This window comes from Siphateles boraxobius, unplaced genomic scaffold, assembly GCF_051911475.1.
Source record: "Siphateles boraxobius isolate OS27281-9 unplaced genomic scaffold, OSU_SipBor_1 16, whole genome shotgun sequence".
NCBI lineage: Eukaryota > Metazoa > Chordata > Actinopteri > Cypriniformes > Leuciscidae > Siphateles > Siphateles boraxobius.
In genome coordinates, this window is record NW_027508766.1 from 16,355,356 (window position 1) to 16,376,075 (window position 20,720).

General features: G+C 41.0%; 1 protein-coding gene and 1 long non-coding RNA gene across 3 annotated transcripts in view; one reads left to right on the forward strand and one right to left on the reverse strand.

Moving 5' to 3' along the window:
• Window positions 1-887: 887 nt before the first annotated feature.
• Window positions 888-20,720, reverse strand: part of LOC143738968 (uncharacterized) — a 35,966-nt gene continuing 16,133 nt past the window's right edge. The window contains exons 3-6 of one of the 2 annotated variants that reach the window (XR_013204107.1): window positions 8,955-9,037; window positions 5,873-6,477; window positions 5,647-5,770; window positions 888-1,023 (exon numbers count right to left, since the gene is read on the reverse strand). This is a non-coding gene — a long non-coding RNA (uncharacterized LOC143738968). Of the gene's footprint in view, window positions 1,024-5,646; window positions 6,478-8,954; window positions 9,038-20,720 lie in introns of both variants that reach the window. The other variant, XR_013204106.1, reaches the window with a different exon arrangement.
• LOC143738967 (uncharacterized) lies at window positions 930-20,612 on the forward strand. The gene is made up of 13 exons (XM_077231030.1): window positions 930-1,098; window positions 1,719-1,825; window positions 5,675-5,806; window positions 5,934-6,125; window positions 6,362-6,527; window positions 6,944-7,127; window positions 7,217-7,302; window positions 7,413-7,724; window positions 7,927-8,106; window positions 8,921-9,058; window positions 16,890-16,927; window positions 18,987-19,210; window positions 19,340-20,612. The coding sequence occupies exons 2-13, from the start codon at window positions 1,727-1,729 to the stop codon at window positions 19,908-19,910; spliced, it is 2,322 nt and encodes a 773-aa protein (XP_077087145.1). The 5' UTR covers window positions 930-1,098; window positions 1,719-1,726; the 3' UTR covers window positions 19,911-20,612.

The following is a 20,720-nucleotide window of genomic DNA, read 5'->3' on the forward strand; positions in this document are numbered from 1 at the left end:
TTTTGAAACTTCTTGACTAGCGCCGTGATGTTTATCGTTCATGAGAGGTCCTCTGAGATGTGTTTGCCCAGAAATTTAAAGCTGGACCCTCTCTCCACCATATCCCTGTTGAGGTGCAGGGGTGTGTGAACATCCTGTTTCTTCCTAATATAAATAATGAGTGATTTTGTTTTCTTGATGATTAGTCAGATTATTCTCTGTGCACCACACCTGTTCCTCCTCTCTGTAGGCAGACTCATTGCCTCTGGTGATCAACTGTTTGGGCCCCATGGTCTTGAAAAAACTGGATACTGTACATGAGGTATCCTGATTTTTAAAAGTGAGACTTCTAGACCAGGAAAGAATTTACAGTAACAAAATATTAAAATATTTCTTTGCATTTTCATAAACATACAAAGCTCTTAAATATTTGAATATGTTTGCAAAAACAATCTTATCCTTCATCCTTATCCATCACAAACAAAGGAAAAAGACATATAAAGGGCCTTTAAATATTGTTAAATATTGAGCCTTGAAGTCAAAAAAATTGAGAACCACTGCTTGATACTATTACTATGAGCCAACAATTACCCCATTCAGGAATCTTAGAAAAAAAATAATTAAAACAAAGTTAAACAAAACGTAATTGAGAATTCCATTCCAATTTTCCTTAGCTTGAAAAACAACAACATCTGAGCAATACAATTATCATCTGCGTTTGATTAAAACAATTAAAAATGCTTCTAATGGTACAAGATGCTTTTTTGGCTGAAATAAAGTAATTATATCACTAAAAGCAATTATATCACTTTTCTTTTTCGATTTGTTGCTGCCATAGGCCTTTAAGAAGCTTTTAACTTTTCAATGTGGAAAAAAGTGGGATAGCAAAAACCAAGCAACACCTGAGACGCAGCTTACTTTCCTCTCTGTCCTGCATATGACCCTTGTGCCAGTTGAAGACGGCAGGTCACAGTCTATTAAAAATACATGCTATTGTAGAGTATAAGACCTGGGCGTCAAACCTATCCAGGTATCAGATGACCTCTTGACGACAGATAAAGAAACAAGACAACAATAATGCTGCTTTAACCAGATGAAGCTGTGAAGAAAATATATCTGGTAAGTTTACTAGACTAACTTTTTTTTAAACTAAACATGTCATCGTAATATAGATGTGATTCTAGTTGAAAATATATGCACTTGGTTGTGATTTTTTAGTCTGAAAAATTTCCATCCAACCTTTAAATTAGTTTAAGATGGATGACTGCTTCCTACTTTCCAAAATAACCTTCAAATCTAATGCAAATGACTTATTAAAGTAATCTTCAATACAGTGAAGTTATTTTTCAAATATTTTTCAAAGAATTTAAACAAAAACATGTTTTGATCAACAAAAACATGTACCTGTACATGTATCAACATAATATTTTTGTACAATTCCAGATGTGTATTTCAAAGCAGATGACTGTTATCTCTCTAAAATACATGAATAGTTTTCATCAGGATATTTAAGTTGTTCATGCATTATTTAAGCATGTGTCTACACCTTGGCTGTTTTCCTGCCATCTGCTAATGACACTGAGCACCTGAAATTGCTCAAGACTCACATACATCTTACGGTTAGAACAGGAGTTGAACCTGAATGTGTTTTTAATTAAATGTTTACTTTATTACCAGGTGTGAAGTGTGGATAAACGAAATTATCATTTAAAATAAAATTAAACTTATTTGCATTTAAGAGAGAGCAATGATGGAAACATATCAGAAAGAGTCCATGAAACGTATCCGCAGTCAGAGTGTCCTTCAAGACCTGCACCTCAAAGGGTTCAAAGACGAAGTCAAAGATGTAAGTATTGTAGAATATGATAATTTAACCTCTAAATGAGCTATTGTGTAAGATGTAGCCTATATATTCCTTAGCTTAAAAAAAAAAAAAATATATATATATATATATATATATATATATATAATATATATATATATATATATATAAAACATATGAGAAATAAAACTTTCCTCTGGGTTTTATTAAAGGGATTAAAGGGGCCCCTGAAACACCAGGTTTTTGGCTCAAATTATGTAAAAAAAAGTTTTTTTCAACAAAGATTTGTTGCTGCTACAGGCCTTTGTTGAAGCTTTTGTGACGTTTAAAATGTGTGTGTGTGTTGGGGTGTGGTGGAGTAGAGCTAAACAACACCTGTTGCTGACACTTTAGCAATGCTAGATGTTTTTTGCAATGCTTTTTATTGTACTTTTATGTACATCTTATTTTTAGCTCTTGAAGTACATTTAAAATTCTTTTGGCATTTGAAGGTTTAAACTAAATGTATTTTAAATTTGAAAAATATGTTTCCTTAGGCAGCACTATTTACAACAACCAGTATTTAGCATATATTTTAAATATATTTTGGCCAGAAGCCAAATGGTCTTTATTCTGTTTACCCTTACAAATAAAAAACTAACTTGGGCATAAGGTACTCGTTTACTAACGTAATCTCAGTTCTCTCTAGAAGAGGGAACGAGTACTGCATAATATCTTACTCTATGGGGAAAACCTCTTTTCCCCGAGATATTAAAGCCAAAAAATTATCCTTAATTTTGAATTAATGTAAAACGCGTTACAGCAGCATGCAGACATAGGCAAGACGGCTTGCGTGCCTATTGGCTGACCTGCGGAAACAGCAGCAACCTATCGAGAGAGGCCCTGCATGATATGCGTGCCATACGCCAAATAGGCGTGGCCTTGACCTATAAGTATAGCTCGAAAGGCTGATACAAACTGGTTTTTCATCGCCAAAGCGAACCAGAGCATGTTGTAAGCACGGCAAGATACGTGTAGCCAGCGCTATGGCATCGACTATCCACCTGGATAGGCTCTGTTTGATGAGGCTAGTCCCTTAGAACGCCCGCTAAACAAAAAAAGAGACATAAGCTCTCAGTGCCCTGATAGGCGGACAGGGAAATAACCTGGGCCCTGAACGGTGTGTTGAGGGATTTAGGCACGTACCCGTGCCTTGGTTTGAGTATGACTTTCGAGTCATTAGGCCCGAATTCCATACACGTCGCGCTCCCCGAAAGCGCTTGTAAATCCCCAATGCGCTTCACTGAAGTGAGAGCCATAAGAAACACTGTTTTGAAAGACAAATGTTTCATGTCTGACAAATGGATTGGCTCGAATGGGGCACCTTTCATGGCTTCCAAAACAGTAGAAAGGTCCCTCACGGGGACTGAAGGGGGTCTGGGAGGATTCAGCCTCCTAGCTCCTTTGAGGAAGCACACGATCAGATCGTTCCTCCCCGGTGACTGAATGTGTGTGTTGGTTTTGTTTTCACAGAAAACGTGGGACAAGCATTATGTAGTGTTTGTGGGCACTGAGATGTGGGCACATACACTACATGTAATGCACAATCGACATGAGTCGCTGGCCGCGCTCGATTTCTCTATGGCAGTTTGCGTAGAGAGAGCGAGCGGGACAAAACCCTGTCGGGTTCAACCTGTCTGTGAGAGAACATGGGCGCAGGACAGCGGGCACACTTACTGCACAGAAAACACCGTCAGCCTGAGCTGACTGAATGGTTGTTGGTTTCGTTTTTACAGAAACCGTAGGATATGCATTGTGTAGCGTTTGAAGACCTTTGGCTAGGAAGACTTTGAGGCCTCGGGCTTTATCTCAATCTTCGGCCGGGGTCCACGCGGAGGGGGGCGGCGTCCGGCAGAGCGAGAGCGGGCTGCGCGGGCGCCTTCCACTCAAGGCCGAGGCTTGCCAGATGTATCAGCTCGGATTCAATGCTGGCCCGTTTCCCTGACGACTCGCTGGCAGAGGGGGGAGGTCCACAGAGCTCGCCCAATCCTCACTGTCTGATGCCAGGATAGAGCAGCTGTCCTCCTCCACAGAAGCAGCTATCTCGTCGTCACCAATGGCGGAAGCGGCGGCGGAAGCGGCAGCGGACGGCGGCCGCTGTCCGTCGGTGAGCGACTCGAGTGAAGCTGGCGGGCAAACCGGCGAGCTTTCGCAGGCTGGAGAAGGCTCGGGGACCCGTTGAGTACGGCACTTTATATGGCGCGGCACTATAGCGGGTGGAAGTGCAGACTCGGAGAAAAAATGCCAGGCGAGTCCTCAGAGTCGTCATGGCAATAGCTAGAAATGATGGCAGCCGCCGTCAGCGAGTGCGAGAGCTGCATGATCCTCACCCAGGCAGGAAACGCAGATGACATGGCGGTCCCCGTCGCTGAGTGCGGCTCGGCACGAGCCAGACCCGTCGCTATGGGCGGGCCATAGGTGGCCGGGCCTGCCCCAAAAAATGCTTGTGCCCCCCCACTTGAGGCACAGATAATTTAATTTTTATTTAATTTTAATATTATCAGTTGCTAATTTTGTGTTGCATTAATGTTGCATTCTTTATGATTAAACGTTAAAAATATAAAGAAACAATGGTGTGATTTTGTTTGATTGATGGGAATCTACACTGCAACAGCCTATCACGGCCTTACTAAAAAGAACGTTAGGCTACGTACGTGACGTACAATGAAGCCGCTCAACAGTTAACGCGCATTTTTGAAAGCTGTTTCAAAACGAGTTTTCGCCGGCTTACTCGCTTCAGTTCCTTCCGAGTGGAAGGATACTTTGATGTGGAGGTTCTGCTCGGAGAATCGCCGCCTCCCGGTGTACTGACAGGAGGGACTGGAGAGAGGACAGCGCTGCCTCCACTCAAAGTACCGGTAGGTTCAAAGTCTCTGTGCGAGTGTATGTGCGTGCGTGTGTATGTGTGTGTGTGTCTCATGGCAATGCATATCCCTCTGTTCACTGCTTTAAAATGCAATGTTTGAGAGATGCTTCTGGTGTTACATCTAATATGTTGTATAGTCAAGTGTTATATGGATATTCATTACATTGCTTATGTGTAATGTGGTGTAGGCTAGAGGCTACCTGGTCATATTGCTGTTGGTTACATGTTCAACGTGATGATTACGTGCTGCGCGACTAGAGCTGATTATTATAAATATACGTACTGTAGGCTAATAATAATTGTGCCCCCCCATGCATTTCATAGGCCCCCCTTAAGTCTGAGGTCTGGTGACACTGCGGGCACGAGCCACAGGGATGAGGCATCTTTAAAAAGACGCTTGCTCTTTTAGATAAGAGAGTTCGCGGCGGCGAACACACACTCGGCAGAGTAAAAGGATATATACGGCAGAAAGCGTAGCAGGTACGGCGACTGAAGGCTGCGAGATGAAGGCCAGCGGCTTCAGATGCAAAGGCTCGTCCCGCAGAAGGCTTTTTCTCAGACGGTGAAGCTTCTTCACTCTGGATCCAGCGAAGCATGAGCTTCACTGAAGAGATGAAAAATCAGTTTGATTCAGCCTGTCAAGCTATATTTATAGGTCAAGGCCACTTATATTTCGGCGGGACGTGACGTAGTGGGTGCGAAGCACCCCCATTGGATATGGCGTCACGCAGGGCCTCTCTCGATAGGCTGCTGCTGTTGCCGCAGGTCAGCCAATAGGCACGCAAGCCGTCTTGCCTATGTCTGCATGCTGCTGCAATGCGTTTTACATTAATTCAAAATTAAGGATAATTTTTTGGCTTCAATATCTCGGGGAAAAGAGGTTTTCTCCATAGCGTAAGATATTGTGCAGTACGAGAGAACCTCTCGTAAGAGAACTAACCTTTAAAAACTGTTCTTGTATTTGACAGCAGACTTGTTCTCGAGGTCGTAGGAGCGAGAGACCTCTGACTCCCACATGGCGTAATTCTCTGGATAGCGTTTTCACGCGTAAAGGCAGCCTCATTCTGTTGGATGGAAACAATGCTGTGGAAATTTACAAAGTAACTCAACAGATACAGCACCTGCATGTTGTTTCACACCAACAGTGAAATTCATTTGACAAGTACCAAGTGAACAAAAGAAGTCTTTTGTCTCCCATGTTGAAATTCTTTGCTTTAATCTGTGCAGTCCAACAAGTCAAGCCAGCCAGGAATCAGAGGACGGTTGAGTGACTTGTACCTTCCTGCCATCACAGGAACGATATCAAACCTGCAGGCAGCAAGGGCCAAACTCAGTCACTCGTGTCCTTATCTCAGCACTACCAGACGCCGCGGCTCCACCTCCTCGATCAACTCGCAAAGAGCTCCTGACTTCAAGCAGGTGAGCCGCCTCTGACTTTGTTGAGAGATGTGACACAGCAGCTTTGAACCAGTTATAAGTGATGAGTTATAAGTTACAGTTGGCCTGTCTGTATGGCAGTCTCTTTGCTTTGGAAAAAATAGTTACTAAAATGTTTCAGGGCATCTTTACCACAGTATTTGTTTAACATGCCTGTCACCTTACTGGCTTCTGAAAGAGTTACATGATGTGTAGAATATTTGAATTCTGTCTTCCAGAGTTACCTCAAAGCACAGAAGGAGTCCAAGAAGTCAAATGTGATTGTGACGATGATGTACCTGGGGCAGGGGCTTCCTGGAAACACTCAGGATGAGATGAAAGTGCTTCAGCAGATCTGTGGAGGGGAGAACATCTGTGTGTTTAAAGGATTTGTCCAACTGGGAGGTAAAGCTCATTATCCTGTTACCACACTGAATACACAGCTTGAGATCTTATGCCAAGATTTTTTTTTTATATATAATCCAAGCAGCAATTTTTTTCTAAAATGTAAATTCTGACCACATATACAGTAAGCATTAATACAAAATATTAATAATGTAATTATGTTATACAATATAGTAAACACATCATAATAGAGTAACAAAAAATCACAAATGTACTGTATCACAATTACTTTAAATACTGTACTGTAAGCTAAAAACAAGATAAGTATTCATATTTTTTACTTTACCCGATAGATCTGAAATATTTATTATACTACTAAAATAAATTACACGTTTAAATAAATATTAGATTAAATGTTTAAATAAATGAATATTTACAAAGTTAAAAAAGTATTGTGAATTACTTTTTACCACTAGAGCAGATTCAGTTCACATCCCAGAGACATCTGGGCTTCCCCTTCAGTGCTACTATCTTTGTGAATGGAATCATGGCAGCCAGGATCAGTTCCTGCTGTGAATACAGATACGCCCCTGGCTTTCAGCAAGGCCGCAGAAGCTGCTTCAGACTGACCCGTCTAAATGGAGGGAAACCCTGCTACAAGTGAGATAGTATTGCGTGCAAGATCAAGAAACGATTTAATGCAGGACTTTTTGGCAAGACCAAATAGTAAACATTTTCTCCTTTTACAGATGTGTGAATTCAAGGCACGGTATTGGCACCCCAGCGATCGATAGTCTAGCTCCAACCTTAACAAGAGCCATCAATTCTAATGAAGGTTGGTCTTAATGCTGCTACTGTTACATTTTCCCTCTGACATTCTTCAAAGTAACGATCCAAGATGCATTATTTACTGAATGCCTCACTGTAATCATGCCTTCTGTGCAGGTGTTATGGATTTGTGCCCTTCTTCCCCTTTGTTCATCCCTCTTGGAATGGAAAGATCTGTGCAGAAGGCCAGAAAGCTCTCAAAAGATGGAGGTGCTTTGTCAACTGATAGTGACGACATGAATGGAAGCGTGAAAGAAAAAAGACATCACAAACGCCATAAAAAACCACGCAGTCAAAGTTTGGAGGAATCGCATCCATATAAAGATGGAAATGAACTCGAAGACAAACCATTTTCCAACACCAAAGAACAACTGCAAACATCAGCAAAAGAAAATGTGAAAGTGACCGAAGATATAATTAAAGTGACAGGTGAGTGCAAATCGTTTCCATCAATTTGGTTCTCCACTCTTTATTGTGACTGTGAGAGGACAAGGCCGTTGGATAGAGTTGCTTGCCAGCACAATGTAAAACTTTGAAGTTGTCTCATGAAAGGACTTTGCTGTAAATCACTAGGTTGTATTTTATTTTAAAGACAGCACTATCAAAATTCAAGACAGTTGCATTTCTCAAGATTCATTGCAGGAAGGAAACACTCTGAGTAAGCGTGATGGGGAGAAAACTCTGGATCCTTCGAAGTCGAATGGAAAAAGCAGGAACAGGGGAAGACTGAGGGACTTCTATGAAGAATGTGTTGAAATGAGCACTGGTCTGGAATCAGGCCTAGACCAACAGAGGTGGTTCAAAGTAAACAGTGAGTCAAGAACTGTGGCTCATTGCTCATAGACAGGGTTTCCCCTGAGACCTTTAGCCTGATTTAGAGAGAGTCAATCATTTTACCATAAAGGTTATGACAAAAGTGATTTCTAATTCAAACATATACTAAGGATAGTGTAAAGTTTTAAGTCCACGAGAACTGGTCGCATTACTCTACTGACGGGCTACTCAATTTGGGACAAGGACCAAAAAGAAAGACCACTTAAGACTTAAGATCTGATCTCCTAATTTTTTATAGTGATTACTTATATTAATGAGTTGAGTATTATGTGTGCTATACAGTATGGCTAAAATCTTATATTAGGGTAATGAATAAATTCATATTATGGTTAAGGTAGAAGGGTTAAGGCATGAAGAGTAGGCCTATTATTGCCTCAAAAATGTTTTAGATACTATTACAAAAGCATATAGTAAGGCATATTTTCTTAATAATCCAGTGAATCTCACACTTTACAACTAAAAGATGATTTATCTTATTTCGCTATTTTCTTTTTTTTATTTGGAACTTGATGAATACAAACCAAAAGATAAGATCATAAAAAATAAGTTCATAACAACCGAATAAGTCCGGTATCAGTGCAAAAACAACTGCTTCTCATTAAAAAGACCCACAACATTTTTATTAATAGAGTACCAGATAACAGATGACATATTGGCAAAAATATACAGACACTTCTTTTTCCAATCGGACACGGTCAATAAAGGATAGGCTAAACAATTCTCAAAACCTGTCCTAATTAAAAGTATGATGAAACTTGAAATAGTTATGTGTATTTTGTATTATCTGGTAGAGTTTGAGAGGAATAAAATCAAAGAGCAGCTCACTTCAGGACTCCCCACCAATGGCTCGGCATCAGAGGTGGAGCTTAGTGAGGAAAGTGACAGCAGTGTCACAGAAGCAAGGAAACCTAAAATCAATAGCAAACAAGGTTGGTAAAACTAAGAAGATCAGACTTTACAATATTGCATTGTTTTATGACTAATATCTTCTACATTATCTTCAAAAGTTTACAGAATTTTAAATGTTTCTAAAAGAATTCTCTATTGCTCAACAAGGGTGCATTTATTTGATTAAAAACACACTAAAACAGTTATATTGTAAAATAGGATTACAATTTATAAAAACGGTTTCCTATTTTAATATATTTTAAAATTTGATTTATTTCTGTGATGGCAAAGCAGAATTTTCAGCAGCCGTTACTCCAGTCTTCAGTGTCACTTCAAATAAATTAAGCCTTGGTGAGCATAAGAGTCTTCTTTTAAAAACATAAGGAGGAACACACTTTTTTCTACTTTTTTCTAAAGTAACACTGTTTAACAGCTACAACAGCAGGTAAAGTTAAGACCCCGATAAACGCACGGTGAAGTTCTTTTACGTTCTTCGCTTGGGGTAAAACAAAGTTCGAAATACATGACCAGCGATATACTTACTGTTAGCGAACATCCCCTCCCACTCTGCTGAGAGCGCCGTTTACATGAATATGTAAATATGTGATGTGCACTTTCATCTTAATAACAAATAGCAAGCATTTGGTAGCACTTTGTTTTACAGTCCTGTTTCGCATGAACATACTATGTACTTATTGTAGTAATGACACTAACTAGGTAGTAACCCTGAACCTACCCCTAAACCTTAACTTAACCCATGTAGTTACCTTACACTACTCATTACTTTTGTGGTAAGAAAACTGTAAGTACATTGAAAGTGCACGTACTGTAAAATGAAGTGTTACCAAGCATTTTTATAATAAAGCATTAGAAAAGCATCAAATCATAGCAATGTGGATATGTTTGCACAAGCTCTGCAATTCAACACTATAGTAAAGTCACATCACATTTATTTATATAGCATTTTATACAATAGATTGCTTAAAATCAAGCAGCTTTACCGTATTTAAAGGGCACCTATTATGCCCCTTTTCACAAGATGTAAAATAAGTCTCTGATGTCCCCAGAGTGTGTATGTGAAGTTTTAGCTTAAAATACCCAACAGATAATTTTTACAGCATGTTTAAATTGTCACTTTTTGGGGCTCAGAAAAATGCACCGTTTTAGTTTAAATGCAAATGAGCTGTTGCTGCCGGCACAGAGGTCGGAGCCTCACGAGCTCACGCTCAGTGTCAGAAGGACTATCTCATCTCACGGAATGATAATTCAGAACAGAAACTCTCAGTAGCGGTGTTTATTTCGACCCCGAGTCAGACAATAATGCCCACAGAGTCAGATAATATAACCTAACCTAACGATAGGCCTATCTCCGGAGAGTGTAATCTGGATCATGAACAGTTGGAACTGATCGATCCTCGAATAACAACGAGAGTAAATGAAGGCCCCATCCAGACTACTAGGGGCGTTTTAGTGAAGACGGGTCAAAGCGGAGGACTTTAGAAATGATGACGCAGAGGCTCACGCTCGGCTCTCTGATTGGGTGTCATACAACGGAAAAAAACATACAACAACAGCCTGGACTACCAGTTACGTTAGGGCAAGTAAATTCTGCATTTTACAATGCTATAACTGCCTACATGCGCCGGAGGCAAGCTATTATTCGAGCGATCTGTGACAATTCCCGTGTGCAGCGGCGGTATCGACTGTACATGGAGCGTCGGTTTTGGGTTAAGACGGGAAGAACCAGCGCATTGTGGGATAATTTTATCAATGAAGTTGTGGTTTCTGAGGAATGGTGCGAAAACTTTCGAGTGTCCAGATCGGCACTTATCAACCTCAGCGAAATCTGAGGAATAGTCGATCTGATTCCTGTTTACACCGGCATGCGCATGCCCAGTGTAGGTGAATGGTCACGTGATACGCGTTTTCAGTCGTTTTAATGTGGACGGAGATCAATTCTAATACGCAGCTAAAACGCTGGTGTGGACGGAGATCGTATTTGTTTTAATTCTCCGTTACTAAACTAAAACGCAGTAGTGTGGATGGGGCCAAAGACTGCTATGTTCATTCTTACATCCAACAACAAAACACCTTAATTGCTTTAGAAGACATTCTTGTATAAAGCTGCTCCGGCATTGAAACAATAGCGCACTGTGTAGCCAACAGCTCGCTCAGGGCGGGTCAACACTAAAACTGTAATGTCACTCACACTGGCCCGAATATGAGAACGGCTTATTCTGAGGCAGTGTTTATGATTTATAGGGATTTCAAAAAAAGCACTGGATGGATTTTTATCATAATAGGGTGGTTGTGTACACATACTGCCAACACACATTTATGTTCAAACGTGTGTAAGAGTGAATTTTGCATAATAGGTGCCCTTTAACATGAAAACAGTATCAGTGTCTCATTAAACCCGAACTTAATTTTCTACTATAAAGCAGCTCTCCAGTGTCTACATTTTCACTCGCGGATGTCTGACCTCGATGGACTGAACAGGAGAAATTAACCGGAAAAAAAAATTCACGAGAAAGAAGGCGGAGCCTATGCGCACACCTACCTATTATGTAATCGCCACGGACTAACATAGTACAAATGTGTTTACCAGCTGTAGCAAACTTTTACGGAAAGTTCCCTTTTTGAACTCTCAAAACAAACTCCAAACGATCTTCTTTTTTGACCTGATTTTGATTGAAATGATGTCACATCAATTGGTTCTTTGATTTCATCAGAATTAATGGGGGAAAGTCACGTGAGAGGAGGCAATGCCTCCATTGCACTATGATTGGATATAATTGGTTATGGTTGGATATTATGGCATTAATGGGAATAATAATTAAAAAGTAAACAACTCGACCACTTAGATATCACTGCTTTATGTCAAATCAAAATCAAACTTGAAATGGGATGAAATATGATGACCGTTGGTTTTTTTAAGCGAGCAATCAGCTTGGTGAAATTAAAGGTACATCTTCGTGTCTGTGACCATTGTTTACCAAGCTTGATGAATGATGAAAATAAGACTTAAGAAAAACAGCTGAACATCATCACAGCTGAACATTATTTATTTCACAAATAGAATATATTGTTTAAATTGTTATTGCCTTTAGCTGTTATTTTGGAATAGATGTAAAAATGCTTAAACTAAATTGATGAGATTTAAGTACTTGGTTTTAATAAATAGATCATTAATTGCATAGTCATTGTAAAAATACAAAATAGAATTGTACTTGGTTTCTCGCTTTTTTGATGTAATGTTTATTTAAACAGGAAAATGTAACAACATTAAGTGTAACTGGGACATGAATTCGATTTTTTTTTTAAATCCTTATTTCAAAACGTCTCAGTTACGTAAGTAACCTTAGTTCCCTGAAGAGGGAACGAGACACTGTGGGAACACCTTTGCGTGATTGCGTCATGAAGCACGTATAAAAATCAGTCCAATGGCATGACGGAACATTATAAAAGCCGAACCGTGCCGCGCCGAGCCGAACCGTACTGAGCCGTACCATGCAGTGGAAAAACGCCATTAGATTCTCTTGGTCAGACATCCGAAACAGAGGAGGACAAAAGGCCTACAGAACAGCAGATCTTACAGTATTAGTAGGAACCTTCGGAGAAAAGCTTTTACAATACCAGGCGCAAATTCCAGGCATGAGGGAGAAACCAAGAGGGCTTGTAAGTCTCCAATTCTGTTGAGAGACAAGATGGCAAGCAGAAAAATAGTTTTCAACGTGAGAAACTTCCAATCAAAGGGAGCAAAAGAAAGGCCTTCCAATACTTTGGCCAGGTCCCAGGCCGGCACCCTAGTGCAGTCTGCAGGTCTAAGCCTCAAGGTGCCATGAAGGAAACGGGTAACTAGAGGGTGTCTCCCCAAAGACACATCACCCAAAGGAGTGTGGTAAGCAGCTAAGGCTGCCACATACACCTTTATTGTAGAGGGGGATAACCCTGCGGAGAATCGCTCCAGCAGGAACTCCAGTAATGCACCCACTGGGCAGTTAACTGGGACCAACTGGTGACTTCTACACCATGACGTGAATAATCTCCACTTCAAGGCATATAATTTCCTCATGGATGGAGCTCTTGTCTCAACAACCTTGGTTGAGCTACCTGAACTGATGAGCTGGGCCCCCTCAGAGGCCAAGCCCACAGCTTCCACAACTCTGGACGGGGGTGAAGTATCAATCCATTTGCCTGAGAAAGAAGGTCCCTACTGGGCAGAATCTCCAGCGGAGAGCCGTCAAGGAGAGACACCTGGTCCGAGAACCACAATCAGGCCGGCCAGAACGGGGCTACTAATAGAATAGGGTCCCCGTCCCGGCGAACTCTCTCTCCAGAACTCCTAGGAGGAGAACGATCAGGGGAAAGGCATTCAGATGTAGCCTTGGCTATGTCTGTCCCATAGCGTCCAGTCCAAGAGGAGCTGGGTGAGTAAGGTAGTACCACAGTGGACAACGCCTCATCTCTAGAGATGCAAATACATATACTTTTGCTAAATACACCGGGATGTAAACTGCCTTCAAAGAGAGCAGTTTCCCTTGGGCCCACAGTAGGATCTGGTGTGCTAGATTGTATAAGGGGCGTGAACGCAGCCCCCCCTGATGGTTTATGTAAGAGACCACCAGTAGCACATTGGTGGTCTCTTACATAAACCATCAGGGGGGGGGGGGGGGGGGGGGGGGCTGCGTTCGCATCTATCTTATCATCTGTCTATGCGGACAAGCACATGATGGCCTCTTAGGCCTGGGAGGAAGTGCCCCCCAACCCGTAAGGGATGGGCAGTAACGCGTTACTAGTAACGCATTACTGTAACGCAGTTACTTTTGACAGTAACTCATACTGTAACGCATTACTTTTTAAATAAATTAACTCCGTTACCGTTATCATATGGTGCGTTGTCTGTTACTGTTTTAAATTAATTAATTTTGGCTGAAGTGTAGCCTACAGCCTAACCTGTTTGCAGCAGCGACACATTGTAGGATTGGTGGTAGGGTTGCTTGCCACCCGTCCCTTAAAATACGGAATTGTTTGGTTTTGTTCAACCAAGTCCAGCAGACCATATAGTACATTTCAGAAATTCAGGTAGCCTACAGACCTTATGTAGCCTCGCCCCTTTTCAGCGCTGCGCTCGTTGTCTTTTGACTTCCGGTCTGTATTTTCACAGCGATCTTGCATAGGTATGAATGAACTGCTCGTAAAAAAATTCCCGATCGACATTTGTTAAGACATCTGCTTTACAATGCTTATGATAAACATTACAATGCTCATGATAACTTTTGTTAACTCTACAATAAGTAAATCCACTTCACCAGCTAATTACTCCTGGACAGCGATGCCATAGAAATATACAGAGCGACCGCAAAAACGGAAGTTCAAAGACAATATTCTAAAGATGACGGCGCCCACGTTTCTCTGGTGCATAAGGTCTATAGGTCCACGCTAGCTGCTCTATGTTTTGCGTTGAGGTGGTACTTGAGGGCCGATGTGCTGCGGTGATATGCGAATTCCTTGTTGCATAACTTGCACACAACCATGCTCTTATCGACGCTTCCAACCACGGGGCCAACCAAAGCGGTCTCGTCAGCTTCTTCGTTCATGTTCACTGTGGTTTGTTGTTGTCTGAAGTCATGAACGCTAGTTGGTGCTCCAGTATAATCGGTCCGCCGAAACTCATCCAGTGAGAAACGTTCCGCGGTGCGGAAAAATGTTGAAAAATGTTTAACGCGTTTAATCTTAATTAACGCGTTAATAGTCTGTAATTAATTAATCTCAATTAACGCGTTAAAGTCCCGGCCTAATAAAAACGTAAGGATTTACTAAACTAATAGCAAATAGCCTATAATGAAATCAATTTCACAATAATGTTACATTATGATTAGAATCAAATGAATTTTGTCCATTTTCTAAGCTTAGAAAATGCACATTTATACAAGCTGAATTTTATAGGCCTAAAATACTGTTTAGTAATTCTGTGAATTACACTGCGCAAACCAAAGTAATACTACCTACCGGATGAAGAAGGGTTGGCTCTCAGTCTCCACAGAACAAAATATTTTATTTTATTTTATTTTATTTTATTTTTGGTGTTCGCATTTATGAGGAAGCAACAATGTTTCGGACGTGACTGTTCTCTGTACGTGAGCGCTCTGAAAGCGGCACTAAAATATGCTTTAAAACTTTCACAGAGGCATCAAACAGAAAGGATAAAACCTTTCTTTAAAGTGAATTTCGTTTTGTATTAATTGTATCTTAATTTTAATCAATGTTTCATCAACCAATTGCCTGGATTTAATAAATAAGAAGCAAATATAGCAGACGGTAGATAATCACGAAACGGAGGCGCCAGCGCGTGAACTGGAGCTCGTCTCATAAATGAACCGAAACTCGGCGTATAAGGTAACCTACTTGCCTCACAGACATGTCTACTTTTAAACAGAACAATTCAAAACGAAAGAAAACAGACTACAGACTGCTCATTGCTTATGTAATCCGTAAGAAATGTGCATTTCTCTCTGGCTGCGAAGATCGCGAGTCAGCATAGCGAGTCACCACAGAAATCCTTGTGATATATTCAGTTTGTGCTGGTCTGACTTAAATAAAATAGTGTTTAAAAATTACTTTATGTTTAAGTCAGTTTTGTGTTTGTGTAGACCATAACGCATAAAAGAACATTAATGGGAACATTAAAGAATGTTTTTTTTAAAGTAACTAAAAAATTACTTTTAACAGTAATGCATTACTTTTTGGTGTAAGTAATCAACAAAGTAATTGAGTTACTTTTTGAATGAAGTAACTAGTAACTGTAACTAGTTACTATATCTTAGTAACTAGCACAACACTGGTGGCGACAAGGTCCAAGGTTTTTCAACATGACTAAGGCACCGCTGCATGACCTTGATCATACTGAGCGGATTCCCCCTTTGGGGAGAATCCCTTGGTTCTGAGCCACCACTGCAAAGGTATCGTGTACAGAACGCCAAAAGGTATCACATTGGACACAGCTGCCATTAGATCTAGCAGTCACTGAAACTGTTTGACAGTGAGTGACTGGCCCAGCTTCAGCTCATTCACTGCTGAGAGGATTGAAGCTTTATGTTAGAATATGTAGATGTTTGTGGGCTAAACAGTAACACATGATAAAAAAAATAGTCTTTTCCATGACATTGACACCTCAGGAAAAGAACGGCAAGCCCAGACGTGGAAGTTGTTTATTTTGTGATGGCAGAAAGCATTCGTCTAACTTGCTTTTATGACAAAGCTCCTGTTCCTCGGACGGCCAGTCAATTTTTAGTTTAGCCATGGCACAAGTAATAACCACTAGCTCCTCACACGCAGGAGACTGAACTAATGAGCCTTCAGTATCTCCTGTCTCAATACTAACAACATCCATCTCCTCAGAACTGAATAGTTGTAGTAACGGTGATTCACTCAGGGCGGAATTAACTGCAGAACGTGCTTCCTGACCCTGAGATGAAACACTGGACCTGGCAGGTGAGGGCAAAGAAAGGGTGTAGCGCGTCTCTAACCCCTCTGCCAGATCCATTTTCGGACCCCATATTTCCATTTGGTGAAAACTTCTGCCTAAAAGAATATTAAGACAGACGAAAACACCAGGAACATACAATTTCTCAGAGAGTACTTACTGAAGGCACAGAAGCTAACCTTGTTTGGTTTGGGCACGCTTTATAGTTTCCTAGTCGATAATGTCACTTGCCTATGATGGTTCATCATGCCAGTGGACTGATTTCATACGTTCCCACAGTGTTTCGACAAAGCACGAGTTCCCTTGAAAGGGAACATCACTGCATGCCGTGCATAAAAGTTCTTTAACAGATATGACCGTAATGACATTTTCAAATTATTTTGAAGGTCCAGAAGATGAGAAGCAGCAAGACTTACAAAAACAGGTAATCCTAACTATACAAATAAATTGCTAAAATAATTTATCTACAAACCAAATAATACATCAGATATTTCTACAGTTAACCGAATACAGCTATAATATTAACCCTGATTTACTAGGCCCTGCTTCTGTTATGCACAGTTTAGCAAAGGAAGTTGTCTTGGTTACTATTATAACCTCCTTTCCCTGATCGAGGGAATGAAATGTGTTGATTTGAAGGGCAGCCCCAAACACCTCTGATACTTCAGAAAAGGCCAATGAGAATTGGCGAGTGGAATTTTCATGCCACTCCCCCAGACATATGGGTAAAAGGATTCAGGTTTTTGCTGAGGAGCTGAGATAGTGTCCCGGCAAGTTCAGCGGGTAGTTCAGTGGTATGCCTCTGCACCTTTTGTGAAGACGCGAGGAAACAGGGACAGCCCATACGGGGAGGACTTTGTACAGATATGCTTGTCTCCCGAGGCCAAGCCATAGGGACGGTCTGCATTGACAAGGTCCAAGGTTTCTTCAACATGATTAAGGCACCACTGCGTGACCTTGATCATACTGAGCGGATTCCCCCTTTGGGGGAATAGGGAATATGATGGGCAAGCCATAGGGACTGTGAAACATTTATTTTTTGTTATTCCATCAAAATATGAATTGGCTTCATACGCGCGATCTTTTTCCTCTTTAAGGAACACGCCGTCCAGCTTTTCCATCAACGTTGCCATACCATTATCACTGTCCAAATCTTCCGCAGGTATTTCCATCGCCGTTTCACGGGCTCTCCCTTCAAGCCCCAAAGCGACAGCAAGGGCTTGCTTCTTTTTGTCGAGATAGGTAACTCGTTTCCAGATATTAACTTCATTCTTCCAACACTCGTATGGCCTGGCTTCATCAAACTTCGGCGGAATTTTATAACTGGCTGCCATTATTCAACCATCCTCTGCTACCATGTTACTCAAAATAAACACAACGTTTATAACTTGAACTGACTTTATTCAGTGCACGGCAAAGTTTTATACAACCGCCATTACCGTCACCTGCACCCACACACCTTCAACTGCACATGCGCTCCCCACTAACACCCTGTACCGTATTCCACAGTGTAAAAACACCTTATGCCGTAATGAACAGTGTAGAGGGGAAATAACATGTTAACAGGGGCGGTCTGTATCGGGGGAGAAATGAGACATGAGAGTATGAGTCTTTTCTGGTCTATCACAGCGAACCAAACTTGAAGGTATACACACTTCAAAAAATGTTTCTGCATTAATCTTAAATGGGAGCTAATGTAGGGGCCTGGCCGATTCAATATAGGACTAAGATTTGCAACCTTCACATCGATGGTTGTGGCGTCTCATGGGAACAGGAGCACCGCAATTGCCTGCTTAACCTAGGAATGTCAGAGTAAACCCTGGCTGACCCACTGTCGAGGGTAGCGAAGATGGTACAACCTGCTAAGCATGTTCTGGCAGTAAAAAAGACACTTTCCATGACTTAATGAGCTCCTCATGCGCCTCTGAGAAGAGACCTAACTCATCCATGAAGTCAACCGGGAGATGAGCATACTGAGGAATGAAAGGTCCATGGGGACTCAACCTGGCGGAAATGCTTCCACTGGCACCCTCAGGTCGTCCTCAGTGCTTGTCGCTGAGTCCTTATGCATAGTAGCAGAAGGTCCAGGACGGGGAGCAACTGAGGTGACTTTCTGCGTAGAAAAGCAGATACTGTAAATGGCCAAATAAATTCCCATGACCAGGCTCTCCCAGTGAGTGCATGTACCATCCACAAAAGCTGCCCCAGCATGGGCATGGCCCAAACTGCAGCAGTGTCATCAAATCATGATTTCCTACCAAGAGAAAAAACAATGTTAATATTCCAATAATTATATCTTAGAAATCCAGATGTGAAATTTATTGAGCAGAAAACCACAATATTGAATATATTTTTTTACATTTAATTCTTGACACACTTCATGAAATAATACAAGACTGACATTACTTTTATGAGCAAGAGAACATTTTAGATATTCTGTAAACTGAGAATATATTATTAGAAAAATTTGCTCTTTGCTTCAGATGGATGCCATGACAGAAGTGCTGAACAATTCTGATGAAGTGGAGCAGCTAATACTTAGAAACACAGGTTTGACTGATGAACTGCTCAAGAGTTTGGCAACAGCGCTCAAGAGAAGCCCATCCGAAGTCACAGTGATTAACCTTAATCTGAACCAAATCGGACCCCCTGGAATCACTGTTTTACTAGACCTTCTGCAAGCCAAACCACAAATCAAAGAACTACTGTACGTTTCATGCAGGCATTCTTAATATGTCTAAAAATAAGCTGACTTTACAGCTGCTCTGATAAAGAAATTATTGAAGGTTGTTATAAATCATTATGAATGATGAAGGTCTTTTTCTTTCTTCTTTAGATTGTTTGGAAACCAACTTGGCGATCTTGGAGTGCAGACCCTGCTTAGTGGATTGGCTGAACTTCAAAATAAAAAAGCAGTGCTGCATGGAAACTCTGACCAGATCTGCTTCTCTCCAGTTAGCATTGTGATCAAAGAGTTAGACATAGGTGGAAATTGCTTTGGCAGTGATGGCCTGAGGGTGCTGGCCACATTCATGAGGTATCATTCTCACCTTCAGTATCTGGGCCTGGCACAGACATCATGTTCAGAGATAGAGGCTTGGACACTCTTCTTTGAAAGCCTAAAAGTGAACACTTCACTGACACACATCATCTTAGATGAAAGCAGTCTGGGGGACAGTGGTATCAAGTTGTTTTCTGAGGTTCTGAGATCAAATGAGACCCTAAGGAAGGTGGACTTAGATAATAATGGTTTTGGTGAGGTTGGAGGACATTATCTCCTGGAGGCTCTCCGCTCTGGGGGGAAATGTTCCCTCGAGCACCTCAGCCTGGAGGGGAACTACATCAGCACCGCACTTATGGCCAACATACAGCAGGAGCTCAAATCTAACAGACCAGCTGCTCTGTAAATGGAGATGCATCATCAATTAATTTCTGCTTTACAACTCAACTTTGTGGCCAGTATGTGGGTAGCTTCCAAGAATAATAGTAATAATAATAATAAAATTGCTTTGTTCAGTGATCCATCTACTTGGGAGTTTAAACAGTGGAGGCAAATCTTCAGAGAAATATTTGCTTGGGCTATTGACCCAGTCTTTACACCACAAGCGAACAGATTCTCCCACTAACGTCTTTGAAGTTTGTGAATTGTCCGTGCATCTAATGGAAGGTGAGATGTTCAATTTGGTTCTGGGTAATATAAGAGACAGAATTTATTGGATGATAAGTAAAAAGAACTGTACCTGGAGAGCAGAAATGTAGTTATTTGATAAGAATATGCCTTAATAATCAAGACATTATTGAAAATTTTTGCAGTGGACTTCAAGTCTGTTATATCTATTAGGTTAACATCATAAAAAGCTGACTTTTCTGTTGCCTCTGGTTCAAAAGATAAGAACAGACCTCTATATCAGATGTTATTTTCACACATTCTGTGCTTCCATCCTACCAAAGGAAAGAATAAAAGTAAACTTGGGAATTTAGTGCCTGACCACAATGTCAAAAACGTTTGTCATTATAAAGACCTGATTGTAAATGTTGTACTGTATTTATGCATTACGATATTATGAACAAAGAAAAACTAACAATTAAATTTGATTACCTCTTTTGGATGAACTTGCTTGTAATACTTAAAAGAGGTATTCTTTTTTTCCCATCAATGAACGTTTCACCCCCTGACCCACATCCACCAAAACTGATAGTAAAACAGTATAAAAGTG

Excerpts from the sequence above, each read along its gene's own strand:
- LOC143738967 (XM_077231030.1), top strand. The coding sequence starts at position 1,727 with ATGATGGAAACATATCAGAAAGAGTCCATGAAACGTATCCGCAGTCAG. Across the intron at positions 9,059-16,889 it reads TAAAATCAATAGCAAACAAG|GTCCAGAAGATGAGAAGCAG; the intron begins GTTGGTAAAACT and ends ATTATTTTGAAG. Across the intron at positions 19,211-19,339 it reads CCACAAATCAAAGAACTACT|ATTGTTTGGAAACCAACTTG; the intron begins GTACGTTTCATG and ends TTTCTTCTTTAG.